Source organism: Alosa sapidissima, chromosome 9 (genome assembly GCF_018492685.1).
Source record: "Alosa sapidissima isolate fAloSap1 chromosome 9, fAloSap1.pri, whole genome shotgun sequence".
Taxonomy (NCBI): domain Eukaryota; kingdom Metazoa; phylum Chordata; class Actinopteri; order Clupeiformes; family Clupeidae; genus Alosa; species Alosa sapidissima.
Genome location: NC_055965.1, coordinates 25229919 through 25246955, shown reverse-complemented (window position 1 = coordinate 25246955; position 17037 = coordinate 25229919). Strand labels below are relative to the sequence as shown.

At 43.4% G+C, this 17037-nt stretch overlaps 1 protein-coding gene across 1 annotated transcript; it reads right to left on the bottom strand.

The window, feature by feature from the left end:
* Positions 1-6743: 6743 nt before the first annotated feature.
* LOC121719570 lies at positions 6744-9484 on the bottom strand. Its single transcript, XM_042105315.1, has 2 exons — positions 7866-9484; positions 6744-7487 (listed from the first exon to the last, which is right to left on the bottom strand). The coding sequence occupies exons 1-2, from the start codon at positions 8565-8567 to the stop codon at positions 7311-7313; spliced, it is 879 nt and encodes a 292-aa protein (XP_041961249.1). The 5' UTR covers positions 8568-9484; the 3' UTR covers positions 6744-7310.
* Positions 9485-17037: the final 7553 nt, after the last annotated feature.

Here is a 17037-nt window from a genome sequence, read left to right as displayed (position 1 = left end):
CGGCCCTACAGTATGTGCAATACTGCGTACGCGTCACAGAGGGGACAGCTTGGACACTCACAAAATGAAACATTTCTGTGGGGTGCCTGCCATGGACCTCGCAGTTGCAAAATGCAAGGGACATGAATCAGCCTTTTTGAACAAACATTAACACCATCTCTTCAGCTTTACCGATTAAAATTTAGTTACCGTGCTGTCAACTAAAACAGACAACCGTATACCGGACATGGCTATTCAATTTGCGTCATAGGCTGTAGATATTTTCAATTGTAGATGCACTCTTTAAAGGTAACAGCAACCTCCTCACAATTCTTAATAATTCGGATTTAAAACACACTACAGTGCATCATATTAGGCTACAGTACAATTTAAATTGACATTTTAAACGCTATTATTTCCTTTCGTTTTCCACCTTGTGAACTCTACTAGGCTAGCCTACAATAAAGGCGCATTATCTTTTGGCTATTGCGCAAAAGCCTCTATAGTTCCATTCTTACAATATAGGCTGTCACAACATACCATGACTGGCGTATCTTTTCGGTAGTCATTTCCAACTTTACACGCTGATGATGCTCAAAATGCAACAAGAAAAAGCTTAAGTTGTGTGTTTGTACAAAACTTTTTACAGCTCTGAAAATATTTAACATTGTTTCATGTGCAATTGAGATTGCAGAATTGTGGGAAACTGAGGAGTCAGTGCATCACCAATTCCTGGGGGGGGCATAGAAAACTTTGAGAACCTGTGGCCTAAAACAATATTGGTGGATGATTGTTTACTCTGAAGTGAATAGGTCGCGATGGTCTGCCATTTTTAAAAAGTGGGTCCCCAGAAAAAAAGTTTGGGAAAGGCATAATTCACCAACTGTTTAAATTGTTGATTCTCACAAAGAACAAGTACTCCTCTCCCCAGACTTCTTCCACACACACACACACACACACACACACACACACACACACGCACACATAGACTTCTTCTATACCCATACACACACACGCACACATAGACTTCTTCTATACCCATACACACACACACAGACTTCTTCTACACACACACACACACACACCCACACACACATGCAGACTTCTTCTTTACCCACAAACACACACACACACACACGCACACACACACACACACACACACACACACACACAGACTTCTTCTTTACCCACACACACACACACACAAAGAGAGAGAGAGAGAAAGAGAGAGAAAACCAAGGGCCAATGTTTTGATGCCAGCTGAAACCTGCCCCTCTCTCTCCCGCTCCCTCTCGTGAGCTCTCAAGGGAAGGTGCCTTCGCAATTTAAAGAGACTACTCAGCAATAATCACAGTTTATCTCCACAATTAATCTGCTGTTTCTTGTATATGTTCAGTGTCTGTTTTTTAATCTGCTGTTTCTTGTATATGTCCAGTGTCTTTTCTTTTTACAGTTTTTTCTGAAAAAAACAGTCTACATGTGGGGATATTGTCATGTCAGGCCTGGATACGTTACAGTTTTTTTCAATCGCTAACAAGCGCTTACCCATACTTCAGATACTTTTTCTAAACTCTTAACACAGACTCACACCTACAAAACACAACTGGCCTGTCATGGAATTTACCTCAACATATTAGACACAAGAACCACAACACGTAGCATTCATTGGTTTGCTCACAGACTCTTGGCGCCACGAGGAGAGAGTGCTAGTGAAAGGTTTGAAACCCCTCACCATCAGTCTCTGAACCTGCAGCCCAAAAAGCTATCTTTTATTGTACAGATGCACACAGAAAAACAGGATGCCAGACATCTATCTCCTTCAGCTTGATTTCCTCAAAACCCACGCACAGACGCACACAGAGGCGGGGGCCTCTTCCTGTGCGTCCCAACTCGAATTCTGTGTCCTTGAAACTCAGCATAATATTTTTGCTTACAGAGGTGATTTATATATCTGCTTACACAAGTGTTTTATACAATGATAATAATAAATATAGCTGCAAGCAGCAATGTGGGGGCCAAGCAGAGAGTTCAGCAGTCCAAATTTGTCATGCAACTCAATGCGGTTACATAAGCAGTCACAGCAAGTTCCATGCCAAACAACCCAAGATTGGCTGAGTTACAAGGTAATTTCCTGTTTGGCGGCTTCGCCACCAATTTCGATTGGCTGTTACGGGCGAATGCTTTTGTCAATCGTTGTAGAAAATTAAACACTGATAAGGCATGGTCTGAAGATGGTCTGAGCCAATTTTGGTGAAAATCAGATGAAATTTGTGACCTGTGAAAACTTGTACGTGTTTTTGATTAAATCCAATATGGCGGCCGAATCAATTACGATGACATCACAAGTTGGCTTGGGTCGGCCTAAGGACCTCCAACAGTATTAACAGACACCACTAGTGCATTTTAATTCTAAACACAACTGCAGCTACAGGCCAAAAGGCATGTTTCTTAATTACAGCGCCCCCTAGAGGTCAAAGGTCACCAGATTTCTTGAGCGTCCCCCTGATTGGGTCCTGAGTACATGTACTAAGATTGGTTATGACAGATGAATGGATTGCTGAGATATGAGCTCACTTCCTGTTTGGCGGCTTCGCCGCAAACTTCGATTGGCTGTTACGTGCGAACGGTTTTAGTTCCGAAGACAAAAAACAATGCATTAATGAGGCATGGTCTGAAGATCATGTGTGTCAAGTTTGGTGACGATCGGATAAAATTTGTGACCTGTGAAAAATTAGTTTCACTTTCACTAAAATCCAAAATGGCGGAAAATCCATCATGGCGGAAATTGACGTCTTAGGGTGCGTTGAACTCGGCTTGGTCCAAGGATTCCAACGATACCACAATTTTGACAATCGGGTCAACGGGTCAAAAGTTACGTGCGTGAACGCATGTCCAACTTTGGCCTGTTGGTGGCGCTAGAGGGTTCGACGGGGAGGCATGAAACTTGGTGAAATAAATTATTGGAGTGTCCCCAATCAGTGTGCCAATTTCACAACTTTTCACCAGACGGTTCTATGGGCTGCCATTGACTTCAATGACGGAAGCGTAATAATAAATATAGCTGCAAGCAGCAATGAGGGGGCCAAGCAGATAGTTCAGCAGGCCAGATTTGCCATGTAAGTCAATGCCGTTGCATCAGACATATAGCCTTGAGCAGTCAGAGCAAGTTCCATGCCAAACAACTCAAGATTGGCTGAGTTACAAGTTTTACATCAAAACATAACTGATTTTGTGGAGCTGAACCAGGGCTGAGTGTCGCCGCCCCCTCCCCCAGCCAGCCCACCGCCACAACCGCCCCTGCCCATCCCACCCGCCCCACTCTTGCACACACGCATTAGAATGAACTGGATGGAACTTGCTGTCATCAGTTTCTCATCAAAAAAAAAGATTGACTGAGATATGATCATACTTGCTGTGATTTAAACAAAGTGGTCAAAAATTAACGTCATTGGGTGTGTTGAACTCGGTTTGGCCCAAGGATTCCAATGATCTCATTTTGACATTCGGGTCAACGGGTCAAAAGTTACGTCTGTGAACACACGTCCAACTTTGGCCTGTTGGTGGCGCTACAGCGTTTGAGGTGCCGGCATGAAACTTGGTGAAATTAATTATTGGGCTGTCCGCAATCAGTGTGCAAAATTGTATAACTTTTTACCAGACGGTTCTATGGGCTGCCATTGACTTCCATTGCAAAATAATGCGCATCAGCAACTACTGGCCAAAATGCATTTTTGTCAATTACGGAGCCCCCTAGAGGTCAAATGTCACCAAATTTCTTGAGCGTCCTCCCGATGTGGTCTGAGGTACATGTACTAAGTTTGGTTTTGATACATGAAAGCAGAGGTGGGACCAAGTCACTGTTTGGCAAGTCACAAGTAAGTCCCAAGTCTTAGCAGTCAAGTCCAAGTCAAGTCCCAAGTAAATACAGAGAAGGGCAAGTCGAGTCCAAGTCCAAGTCACATCAAAGCCAAGTCGAGTCCAAGTCCAAGTCTCAATCTTTTTCAAGTCCTGAACAAGTCATCAGGTACTCTTCACTTAATAATGCCATTATTAGACTATCGATCATAATTTTAGCACTTTCATCTAATCCACAGTATTTTTTTTATAAATACAGATTAAAATATGTTAAATGTTTCTGTCTTGTAATCTTTTACGACATATGCATGTGCATACCTGTGTAATATACACATGTGCATACCTGAGTAATCTCTACAAAATGGATAGCTACATGACACTCAGCACAGCTGCAAATATATATAATGTTTTTCCAAATTGCGGAGCCCACTGTAAGGATGAGTAATAATTTGACTGATGGTATTTCACTGCGCTAGGCCACAGATTTGCCTGCAAACAATTTATTAGGCTGTCTGCCAGTGGTGACTCATAAGGGAAGCCAAGGTCAACACTTTTATATTATTTAAAAGATAATAATGACAGTAATTTTGTTTTAAAGTATTAATTTCTTAAGAAATACTAGACATTTGATGCTGTTTATCTAATTTGTAAATGGTGCACGGTCACTTAAGCCCATTGTGTGCCACTGTCCACACGTTCTCATAATGATCTTTTTTTTACCAGCTCCGTTCAAATATAGCCTATGGCTAGTCCACAAACTTGTTTGTGCCACATGTATAGCACAATTTTAACAATGATAAGCATGATATTAAGTTGGCACAAACAGCTTTCATTCCTTTGGAAAGAGAAGCATGTATGATGATGGTTGCTTGACATTTTCTGTTTGCAATTAAAAGTGAATTATGAGCCTGGTAGCCAGTAGCCACTTAGCTACAGTAGCTGAGTGGAATGCGTTTCAATCGGCATATCATGTGCTTCATGTAAATAAATTATTGAATACTTCAAGACTCACCAGTTCCATTACACAAGGCAAAGACAACTCTTCATAATATTCTTGTCCACTTTCCAAATCACAGTGAGTGCAGCTATGTCATAGTGACCTGGATCTCATAGTTTATAACAGTATAGTAGGCTAGTGAGAAACGGATAAATTCACAATCTCCTCTAATCTCGTATTTTTTTGCCTCCACGATTTCTTTTTATATGTTTCTTATATTTAAAAGAAGATATCAATCATCATCAACAATGACAAGCCAGCTGGAACCTACTCGTTTTCTCTCCCTCTCGTGCGTGCTTAGATGTGTTCTCAATTAAATGCAGTAGCTTAGCATAAGTTTAAGTTGGATCTTAATGGAGAGGACTCGAAAAGTATCATCTTTATGTAACATGCTGTTGGTGCTTTTTGACAAACGTTCTCTAACAAGAGTGCAAATCAGTTTGCAGTAAAGCTACTAGTGATTGGCTAAATGTTGGTCCTTCCTCTGTCTCTTGGTGCCCTACACACAGTGCATAACGCGTGTGGGGGTAGTGGCAGTAGGCTACTGAACTGTGCTCTGGCCGCTTGTCTCCGCTATTTTTTTTTTTTTTAGTCGCGGGAAAGCGTCTCTGGGTTGACTGGTACACGATCAGGAAATTTAGTTTTTGATTCGAGACATGTCAAGTCATCACAAGTCAAAGAGGCAAAGTCCGAGTCAAGTCTTGAGTGAATAGTATTCAAGTCCAAGTCGAGTCGCAAGTCATGCCGAATTTTATCAAGTCAAGTCTGAAGTCATTAAAATCATGACTCGAGTCTGACTCGAGTCCAAGTCATGTGACTCGAGTCCACATGTCTGCATGAAAGCGTTGCTGAGATATGAAATCACTTCCTGTTTGGCGGCTTCGCCGCAAATTGTGATTGGCTGGTACAGGTCAATGCTTCTCTCAATTGTTCCAGAAAGCAATGCACTCATCAGGCATGGTCTGAAGATGGTCTCTGCCAATTTTGGTGAAGAACAGATGAAATTTGTGACCAGCGAAAACTTGTACGTGTTTTTGATTAAATCCAATATGGCGGCCGAATCAATTACGATGACATCACAAGTTGGCTTGGGTCGGCCTAAGGACCTCCAACAGTATTACCAGACACCACTAGTGCATTTTAATTCTAAGCACAACTGCAGCTACAGGCCAAAAAGCATGTTTCTTAATTACAGCGCCCCCTAGAGGTCAAAGGTCACCAAGTTTCTTAAGTGTTCTCCTGATGGGGTCATAAGTCTACCTACCCAGTTTGGTTTTGATAACTGCAAGGGTTGCTGAGATATGAGCTCACTTCCTGTTTGGCGGCTTCGCCGCAAATTTCGATTGGCTGTTACGCGCGAACGGTTTTAGTTCCGAAGACAAAAAGCAATGCATTAATGAGGCATGGTCTGTAGATGATATCTATGAAGTTTGGTGTCGATCGGACAAAATGTGTGACCTCTGATACGTTTTAAGTGATTTTGATGAAATCCAAAATGGCGGAAAATCCATCATGGCGGAAAATGACGTCATAGGGTGCGTTGAACTCGGCTTGGTCCAAGGATTCCAACGGTACCTCCTTTTTCAAAATCGGATCAACAGGTCAAAAGTTACGTGCGTGAACGCACGTCCAACTTTGGCCTGTTGGTGGCGCTAGAGCGCTTAAGTTGCCGACATGAAACTGGGTGACATTAATCATGGGACTCAGCCTAATTAGTGTGCCAAATTTCACAACTTTTCACCAGACGGTTCTATGGGCTGCCATAGACTTCAATGACAGAGGAATAATAATAAGAAACAGTAGAAACACAATGGGTGCCTTCGCAGCTTCGCTGCTTGGCCCCCAATAATAATAAGAAAACATAGAAACACAATGGGTGCCTTCGCAGCTTCGCTGCTTGGCCCCCAATTCCTTTACATTTCCCTCCTGTTTATCATTGGTAACTTTCACAATCATCTGTTCCATTGTAACATCTCCAATACAGGTTTTCTGTAACAACTTCATTGCTGATCATGAGGTTAATCAATTAATCATTACACTTCACTATTGTCCTCAGCGAGGAGCCTACATGCCTCTTCTTGCAAAAGCAAAGCATTCATATTAGCAGTTACAGTCTTGGTTATAAGCTGGCGAAAACAAGGTAATACACATGTTGTGAATACACATGTGTTATGTTGTAGGTATGCAGATCTTCAGACAAAACCCATCTTTTCCATCTTCTGTATTGGCTTCCTTTGTCTCTCACGAAAAAGTCATTGTTCAGTCCTTGTAGCAACAGTCTCAGTAAGGTGAGGGCAAAAACCCCTCCGAGGACCAACCTCCACATCAAAGGCCCGTGACCCCCAGGCATCGTCACTAAACCGTGGAGGCTCTGTAAAAACACTGACGTTGAGACGACTAGATTCTATACCTCTAGACCCCTTTGTAGTCAGATTTCCTCTCAACAGCGGTTGACTCTGCAGCTGGAATGTCCTGTACCTTACAATGCGAGATGTGTGTCCAAGAGATTCGGCCGAGCACCTTCACTGCAGTAGGAGTGGCTATAACAACCTGGTGTGGCCCCTGCCAACGAGGTTCCGCCCAAGATTTCCGCTTTATTGAACACCCAGTCTTCGACTTTGATGAACACCCAGTCTCCTGGTTTCACTTTAGGGTCCTGTGGAGAGAGAGAGAGAGAGGGAACAGTATTCGTGTCTACACATTTCTTAGACGACAGAGTCTTAATCAACTGTCCCACTACTCCTTCATCATCATCAGGCGTAGACTTACTACAAGAGAAATCAGGAATGGTGTAAGGTCTGCCATACAGCATTTCAAACGGGGATAGCTGTGTGGCAGCATTAGGTGTTGTTCTCATACTTAATTGTACAATGTCTAGACAATCTGGCCACTGCCATCCCGTCTCAGCCATTGTTTTTCTTAGTTTCGATTTAATCGTCCCGTTATTTCGTTCCACTAAACCCGCAGATTCCGGGTGATAAGCAGAGTGTCTTTTTAGGTCAATACCAAAATGTTTACCAATTTTGTCAATTACCTCATTAACAAAATGTGTTCCGTTATCACTTCGAATGAGTCTGGGCACTCCATGGCTTGGGATAATCCGCCTACAGAGTGCTTTGGCTACGGCAGCAGCATCAGGCGTGCGACATGGGAATAGCTCGACCCACTTAGAGAACACATCTATCACCACCAACACATATTCTAGGTTATGAACTTTGTTCAACTGGATGAAATCTATGTGTATTGTATGAAACGGATGTGGGGGTGAAGGGAATTGTCCTCTCTTTGGTCTCGCATGTCCCTGTGAATTATGTTTAATGCAGATTATGCACTGGTGGCAAAAGTTTTTTGAGTAGGTAGTAAAACCAAATGTAGTATAAAATTCACGTAAAACTGTACACATTCCACCCGATGGCACGTGGCAACGGCCATGTGTCACTAAAGCTGCCCATTTATACATAGATTTAGGTAATACTGGTTTGCCACTTGGACCGACGTAGATATTGTCTTTTAGGTAGCACCCATGTTTCTTCCATAGGTCTCTCTCTTTAACAGACGCTTGTTGCTGTCGTGTTTGTAGGACTTCGTCAGTTTCCGTTTGCAAGAGGAACACGCCTGTGGCTTCCTTTGCACATTCATCTGCCAGGGCATTTCCTCTTGAAACAGTATCAGTTTTGTTAGTATGCGCTTCACATTTACAAATGGCAAGCTTTTTTTGGTAATTGAAGAGCGTCATATAATTTCTGAAGTAAGTCTTTATGTTTTACTGGTTTTCCAGTAGAGGTTTTGTAGCCACGTATTTTCCAATGCACACAAAAAATGTGAGACGCAGCAAAAGCATATTGACTGTCTGTGTAAATTGTTACTTCCTTTTTTGCAAAAAGCTCACATGCTCTGGTTAGGGCTGTCAATTCAGCTGCTTGTGCAGAGTATGAAGTGGGCAAACGTTTTGCCTCTATTTTTGTAGTTAGGGTAGTCACTGCATAGGCTGCTTTATTTACACCACATTTATCTTTTACGGCTGATCCGTCGACGAAAATTATTTCACCTTTTTTTAGCGGTTGATCAGTTAAATCAGCTCTAGGTTTCATGTTCGTTTGTGTTATCTCCAAACACTTATGCTCCACCCCGTCCTCAGCTGTTGGCAACAGAGTGGATGGGTTTAGCACAGTGCAGCGCTCGATAGTGATGTGTGGTTGCGATAACAACACTGTCATGCACGAGAGGTGTCTTGCGGGAGATAAGAATGACATGTTGGTTTGTAACAGCAGTAGAGAGACAGCATGTGGAACTTTCACAGTCAGTGGGTGAAAAAGCACGACTTCAGCTGACACTTGTACTGCCATTGCTGTGGCGAGTACAGCCTGCACACACACGGGGGTTGCTCTCGCCACCGGATCCAGTCGTGAACTGTAAAATGCCACTGGTCTATTTTTTGCTCCCCACTGCTGTGTCAAAACAGAGGTCATGAAACCATTTTTTGTATCGACCATTTGTGTGAACGGCTTAGTGTAATCAGGCAGCGCTAAAACAGTGGATCCAGCAATTAATTGTTTTATGTTTTCAAACGCAGTTTCAGCCTCCTTAGTCCATTTTAGTTTATCGTGCGCAGCCATAGGCTCGTCAAAGATTAATGCTTGTAAGGGGCGCGTCTTTTCGGCATAGCTTGGGACCCACATTCGACAATAGTTACAGAGCCCTAAAAATGACATCATTTGTTTCTTTGTCATCAGTTTTGGTGCTTCTAATATTGCTTTTTTACGGCTAGAATGCACATGTCTGCCATCCTTTGTCAGTGTGTGTCCCAAATACTTTACTTCAGATCGCCACAATTGCAATTTGTCTTTGCTCACTTTATGTCCGGTTTTGTGCAAATATTTTAGAAGTGCCAGTGTATCAATTTTGCATTTTTCTTCGTTAATTCCAGCTATGAGCAAATCATCAACATAAGCCAAAATTTGACTTCCGCAGGGCGGGATAAACTTTGCCAAGCAGTTATGTATTGCTTCGGAAAATATTGTAGGCGACTCACAATACCCTTGGCTTAGGCACATCTGGAGCGCGGGCTATTACTGCATTGTTTACGGCTCGGAGGTCTTGTACCATGCGCCAACCAGTAGATGGGGCCGCTTTCTTGACAGGAAATATCGGCGTATTACACGGTGACTTAGGGCATGGCACAATAACCCCAGCTTTAATCATTTCTGCTATCACAGGTTTTATCCCCGCTTCTGCGTCAGGTTTAAGGGGATATTGTTTTAGGCATGGATAATAACCTGTTTTTGCTCTAATTCGCACAGGCTCTATGTCTTTAATCAGACCCACGTCCTTAGGTCCTTTTGACCATAAGCTTGACGGAATTATTTTTAGCGCTTGATCCTCAGCCTCTGTCAAAACCATCAATCATGTCTCTGTTTTGTCATGTAGTATTACTGTTGGTGTAAAAGTCACCACATAATTTAGACTGGTGCGCCTCCAACCAGTGGTGGGGCTTTTTTCAACATCTTGAGTTTCAGTTCCCCAATCTTGTATTTGTGTTACAAAGTTCACATGTTTGTCCAGACGTGACTGTTTTTCATTTGGGCTAGTGGACAGCTGCATGTGGGGTTTCAGTTCCCAACTCATCAGTTTCTGCGCGGGCGGTGGCAGAACTGCTTGACAAAAAGATTCTCTGTCCAACCAACACAAATAAGTCAAAGTCACCCTAGTGGGTCCTAGTGTAGCGCCCCAATGCCGCAGTAATGGGCATGTCTCATTAATAAGTTCTATAACTCACTCGTTGGGACGCCCTGAGTTCTTTTAACTTATAAGTAGTAATTGTATTTTTTTTAGGTTTTGAAATATAAGCTTCTATGAACTTGTAATCACTCTTTTTTTAAGTATCTAAGATCTAATGAAAACATCAACAATTCAAAAAGTATTGTAAAAATATAAAGCTTTTACTTGGCTAAAATATAAATGAAATTACATGTAGGTATCAAATCTTAAAGCATTTACCACCCTTCAGTTCAAAGGAAAATATCCCCAATGGAATCTTTTTACCAAACTCAAATATTATTTAAATGATATACATCACCTTTAGGCACCTAGTGCTCTCACAGTTAGACCAATACATCCAGTATGAAACACAGCAAACGTTCAAATAGCATAAGCAACCCTTGAAATACACACACAATGCATTAACAGTCTCTCATGTGACAAGATAAATGTACCCTATGCCGGCTTATCAAACTAAAATGTCACCCTCGTTGCAGGCCTGTAAGTTGCTTGCGTTCGTTGAGACCAAAAATACACGGCCGCTTCACTCTTACGAGCAAAATAAACATGGCATGCCAGTTACCTGCAGGTCCGGAAGAGAAGGAAAGTTTTGTCGTTGTCGTCGGTGAAGCACGCAGCCGCGTTGCTTCGCGCCAACTCGTTAACACAGGCAGTCAGGCGAATTCTTCTGTATACCTTGTCCAAGTGCACAGCGTTGTTTCAGCCCCTCGGTTTGCAAAGTTCCAGTGCACAGAGTTGTTCCACCAACTCAGTTTACAAAGTCCCAGTGCACAATGTTAACTACTGATACGACTAAGAATACGTTGAGCTAAGATGGCGACCATGCATGAATTCGCCACTTGACTGAAACTAACGTGACTTCAAAGTCTATCAAACTCAGAAAATACACCGTCACTGATACTTTAGTTATCTGTCCGACAACTTTAGTCAGCTAAACTCCACTCCAATGTCCTAGAGATAGAGCTATAACCGTGTAAACTTATGCTTTCTGCAGCGAGCTCAGAAAAGCCATCCGCTTGCTTTCATCTTCCTTCTTCTCTCCCTCTTTCTCCTTCCGTGGCAACAGGTTCCGGTGCATAGGTCAACTTAAACTTCATAACCAATAAGCTTACAGAAAGTAAAATATTCAAATACAATAAATGAAAATCAAATACATTTCGGCATAGTACATTCCAAAACATTTGTAGTTATTTATTAATAATTTTAATGTAAAGGTAATTAAAGAAAATATAGCATAGGGCTACACTCTCCCCCACTTAAACGGTTCTCATGTCCCCATGAAACCTAACTCACATGAACAATGAATTTTACACTAACCAATCTTAATAACTACACCCCTATGAACTATAGTCAAAGGCTGGTCTTTAGGTCTTCCTGGTTCATCATAGCTTAGTCTGATAACAGGTTTAATGGACCTTTTCTCACGAATAGGGGAACTTCCCTGAGGTTGAATTTCCTCATCAGCCATTACTGGTGAATTTCTCTGAGTCACAGCATTACCTCTTTGTTTAACAGGTGTCTCTGCATCATTAACAGTATTAATTTCACCATCACTGACATCTGCAATGACATTCTCAGCCTCTGAAATCATATCAGGCTCAACATCACTTTCAGCTTGACTAGATACATTCTCATGCTCAACAGCAGTATCCACTACTGGTAACACACATTCACGGGTTCTCTCAGAGACATGACTTCTAGAATCGTCAGGCTCCATTCTCCATCTGATCACCGGTCGTACCTCACACTCTGATTCACTAGACCCTTCATCAACTAAGTAACCTGTGTTCTCTTGAGGTTTCAGCCTACGTGGCGTATGTGACACTGACCTCCTCTGAGTCCTAGTCACAGGTCTATTTGCAGGCATTTGAGCGTCTGGCTCATCAGATATCCTAACGAAACTACCTATGGGCAAGATGTTGTCCCTGTGAATTGTTCTAAGCTTCCCCATACCACTCTCAGGCTTCACCCTGTAAACAGGTAAATCAGGGAGCTTTTCCACCACCACATAAGGTAAAGAGTTCCACCGACTCTGCAACTTATGCTTGCCTTTCAACCCCAAATTCTTCAAGAGCACTCTGTCACCTTTGGCTAACACTTGATTTCGTAAAACTCTCTCATAGTTCCTTTTGTTTCGCAAGTGAACCTGTGTTGCTGATTCAGCAGCGAGTTCATATGCGCTCTGTAAATCTCGTTTCAGTTCTTCCACATAGCGGGAATGACTGACTGCATCTTGTCTATCAGTTCCAAAGCACACATCAATAGGCAATCTAGCCTCTCTGCCAAACATGATGTAATAGGGTGAAAACCCTGTGGCATCGTTCTTAGTGCTATTGTACGCATGTACAAGTTGACTGACATGACGGCTCCATTGTCGCTTATGTGTGTCCGTCAATGTCCCCAACATAGAGAGCAACGTTCTATTAAAACGTTCAGGTTGTGGGTCCCCTTGGGGGTGGTATGGAGTCGTCCTGGACTTACGGATGCCCAAAGTCCTCAAAAGTTCCTTAATCAATCGGCTTTCAAAGTCACGGCCCTGGTCCGAATGAATTCGGGCCGGCAGACCATAGTGAACAAAAAACCTCTCTACCAAGACCTTAGCCACTGTCACTGCTCTTTGATCTTTAGTAGGGTATGCTTGCGCATAGCGACTAAAATGATCCGTGACTACCAGTATGTTTCCAATTCCACTTGAATCTGGCTCTAACGACAAAAAGTCGATACATACCAGCTCCATAGGACCACTAGAGGTGATTTGATGTAACGGAGCAGCTCGGGCACATGGACTCTTCCACGTTACACACCTCCCACAGTTACCTATGTACTTATCCACAGTCTGAGTCATTTTCGGCCAATAAAACCTGTCCCTCACCAGGTCTACAGTCCTCTCTACCCCCAAGTGTCCCATATCATCATGCAAAGCACAAATCACCTGTATTCGGAATTCCTTGGGTAGAAGCAGTTGATGTATTTCTTTTCCGGACGTTTTGTGCGTGACCCTGTACAACAGTCCATCTTCAATTCTCAATTTCTGACTCTCACGTTTCAGTAAACCAACATCAGAATCAAACTGGCTCAAGTTAGAAGGCCACTGGCCAGTCTTCATGGCTTCTCTAACTACTCTGAGAACACTGTCCTCTAACTGTGCTTTTCGCAAATCCTCTCGAGTGAACTGATCTAGATGACCCAAATTGAGATGAGTGGCAAAAGCATACAGCTCAGGTACACCTTCTGCAGGCACTCCTAATTTATCTGCCACACGCACATTAGTTTCATGCGACTCCTGCACATGTACACCACCACAAATTGCCCTCACATCACTTTGCGACAGTTTCTTCCACGGCTCAGCATCTTCATCAATCCAGTTTCGGGAAAGCAAGTCAGCGTCAATATTGACTTTGCCAGGGCGGTATCTGATCTCAAAATCATAAGTGGCTAGGGCAGCAAGCCACCTATGCCCTGTAGCATTTAGCTTCCCAGTTGTCAACACGTAAGTGAGTGGATTGTTATCCGTCATCACCGTGAATCTCACCCCATATAAATAATCGTGGAACTTATCCACCACTGCCCACTTGAGGGCTAAAAACTCAAGCTGGTGAATATGATACTTCCGTTCTGCAGCATTCAAACCTCTGCTGGCAAACGCAACAGGTCTAAGACCCTCTGGGTGGACTTGATTTAAGACAGCCCCCAACCCTTTAAGGCTGGCATCAATGTGTAACACATAGGACTTGTTCGGATCAGCAAAGGCTAACACAGGTGCATTGGTAAGGCGCCTAATGATCTCCCGGAAAGCTTTAGTACATGCATCTGTCCATCGCGAGCCAAACGGTTCAGATTCTTTGTAGTACTGCTGATCTTTCACAACACTAGGCTTTTTACCCTTCCTTACAGGGGGATAACCTTTGGTAAGTTCAGTTAATGGCTTCACAATGGAGGAATAATTGGCCACAAATCTGCGATAATAGCCGCAGAAGCCAAGGAACGACCTCAATGACTTCAAGTCAGTAGGCTGTGGCCACTTGGTGACAGCCTCCACCTTAGATGGGTCTGTGGAAATCCCCTCAGCTGATACAATATGACCCACATATTTTACTCTAGGCTGACAGAAGTGGCACTTGTCCAGCGACACCTTGAGACCCACTTCCTCCAGACGGTCTAACACCTTGAAAAGTCTCTCTTCATGTTCCTCCAAAGTTGCACCAAACACAATCAAGTCATCTAAATAAACAAGGACTTGTAGCAAATTCATGTCACCTACAGCCTTCTCCATTAAACGTTGAAATGTCGCAGGAGCCCCCATCACTCCCTGCGGCATCCGTTCGAATTGGTAGAAGCCAAGAGGACATATAAACGCTGTTTTTTCCTTGTCCTCCTCTGCCATGGCTATTTGGTAATAGCCACTACGGAGGTCCAACACGGAGAACCAGCGGCTTCCAGCCAAACAATCCAATGCATCATCGATGCGTGGTGTGGTATACTGATCGGGAATCGTCTTACTGTTTAGAGTCCGGTAATCAATGCACATACGCACACTACCATTCTTCTTTCTTGCAATCACTATAGGTGATGCGTATGGACTCCGTGACTCTTTGATCACTCCTGCAGCTAGCAGGTCTTTTAGGTGTTTACGCACGTCCTCTATGTCAGCAGGCGTCAGACGTCTGGACCTCTCACGAAATGGTCGGAGGTCAGACAGACGAATGTTGTGCTCCACTCCCTTAGCTAAGCCTACCTCCCATTCATGGAGCGAAAACACATTACGCCGGCGACACAACTTTCTCCTAAGCCTCTCCTTCCATTCTGTAGGAATGGGAGAATCACCAAAATCAATCAAATCTGGATCCATCTCTCCAGACATCTCATTTCTCACTGGGTGACTTGCCAAATCAGCTGTCTGTACTTTCCCTAGAGAAGTGCCTTTAAGTATAGTAGCCTCTCTCTTGGTCTCATTCTGTAATAACAGAGAGAAACATTTGGTGTCAATTGCACTAGCTGGTGCCACTACTGGTTGGAACATTACCCCTTGAGGCAATGGCATGGCATCACTTGCTTCCACTACAACTATGCCTTTAGGAACTGGCTGTGAAAAGTGTACTTGACATGACACACAACGACTTTCCTGTGGTGGGATGGTCAATTGACCAGGACCCATCCATTTCACTAAACCCACAGTCTCATCTAAGTCAACCTCAGCAAGGCTGTGCAATGCAGTCTCTTTTCTAGGCCCGAAACCAGTGACGTTCAACGCGCGAGCCAGAGTTTCACTCTTTGAATGTCCACATAGAGCAGCAAGCCTATGAAACAAACTAGCATTAGTGCCTAAGATCACTGGGACCTGATCCGGTGTATTAGGCCCAGGGCAAATCAATGCCAACACCGCCAATGTCTCCGTCTTACCGACAAGCTCTTTTGGAAACTGCATATCTACCACAACATATCCTCGGTATGGGTAGCTTGTGTCACTAAGACCCCAAATGGCTAAACCTGTCACTGGCTGAATGGGTATACAAGACAAGTGTTTGTCATACCATTTCTCAAAGATTATAGTCACTTGTGACCCACTATCCAAAATAGCAGTACAGGGATGACCATTCACTTTAACCTGTACAGTGGACGCAGGACCAATCAGACCCTCAGGGAATGAGGCAGTCATCTTGGCATGTACAGCTTGTTTTCTGACTGAGCAATGAGTGGTTTCGCTATCAGGAGCATGCTTGTCTTTAGCTTTGTTAAGTGAAGCTATGAGTTTCCTGATGACCTTTTTCTCGTTTTCAGTGGATGAACATTTCGAAGCGATATGGCCGTCTTCTCCACACCTGTAGCAGAAGCGGTCATCATCCACCCTTTGACTCTGCTTTGGGCTGGAAAACCCACGCCCAGCATTCTTTGTCTCAACAGCGGCAACAGTAACTGGCTGTTCAACGTCTCTGCCTTCCTTAGTCTTTAATTTATGCTTTAACCTGTTAACCTTTTTCCGTAAAGCAACAGCTTCCACCTGGTCGTTGTCCGAGTGGAACGACTGAGGTGTTGACTTGTGAATATTAGCTTCCTCTTTAACACAAGAGGGCCTCTTTGCCATCTCAGACACTTGAGCTTTCAGGGCCTTAAAGTCAGCCTTCAACCCCTCTACAACATCTACATCAGTTGCTACAGACTCATCTTGAGCTGCAACTTTCCGAACACGTGTATTCACCTTTTGCCGTGTGCGCTCGTGTTCTTCTTCAGTCCTTATCTCAGCAAGCAAATCAAGGAAATTCGGAGGGTTTCTCCGTCTCTCTTTCAACCGTAGCTGCAACAGCATCAGATCTGAACCAATTGCTCCCCGAAGCAGCTGTTCCACTCTTACTCTATCTTTATCTGGGACTGAAATTCCACCTTTCTTAACCACTTTGGCCAGAAAAGGTTCAAGTCTCCGAACATAATCT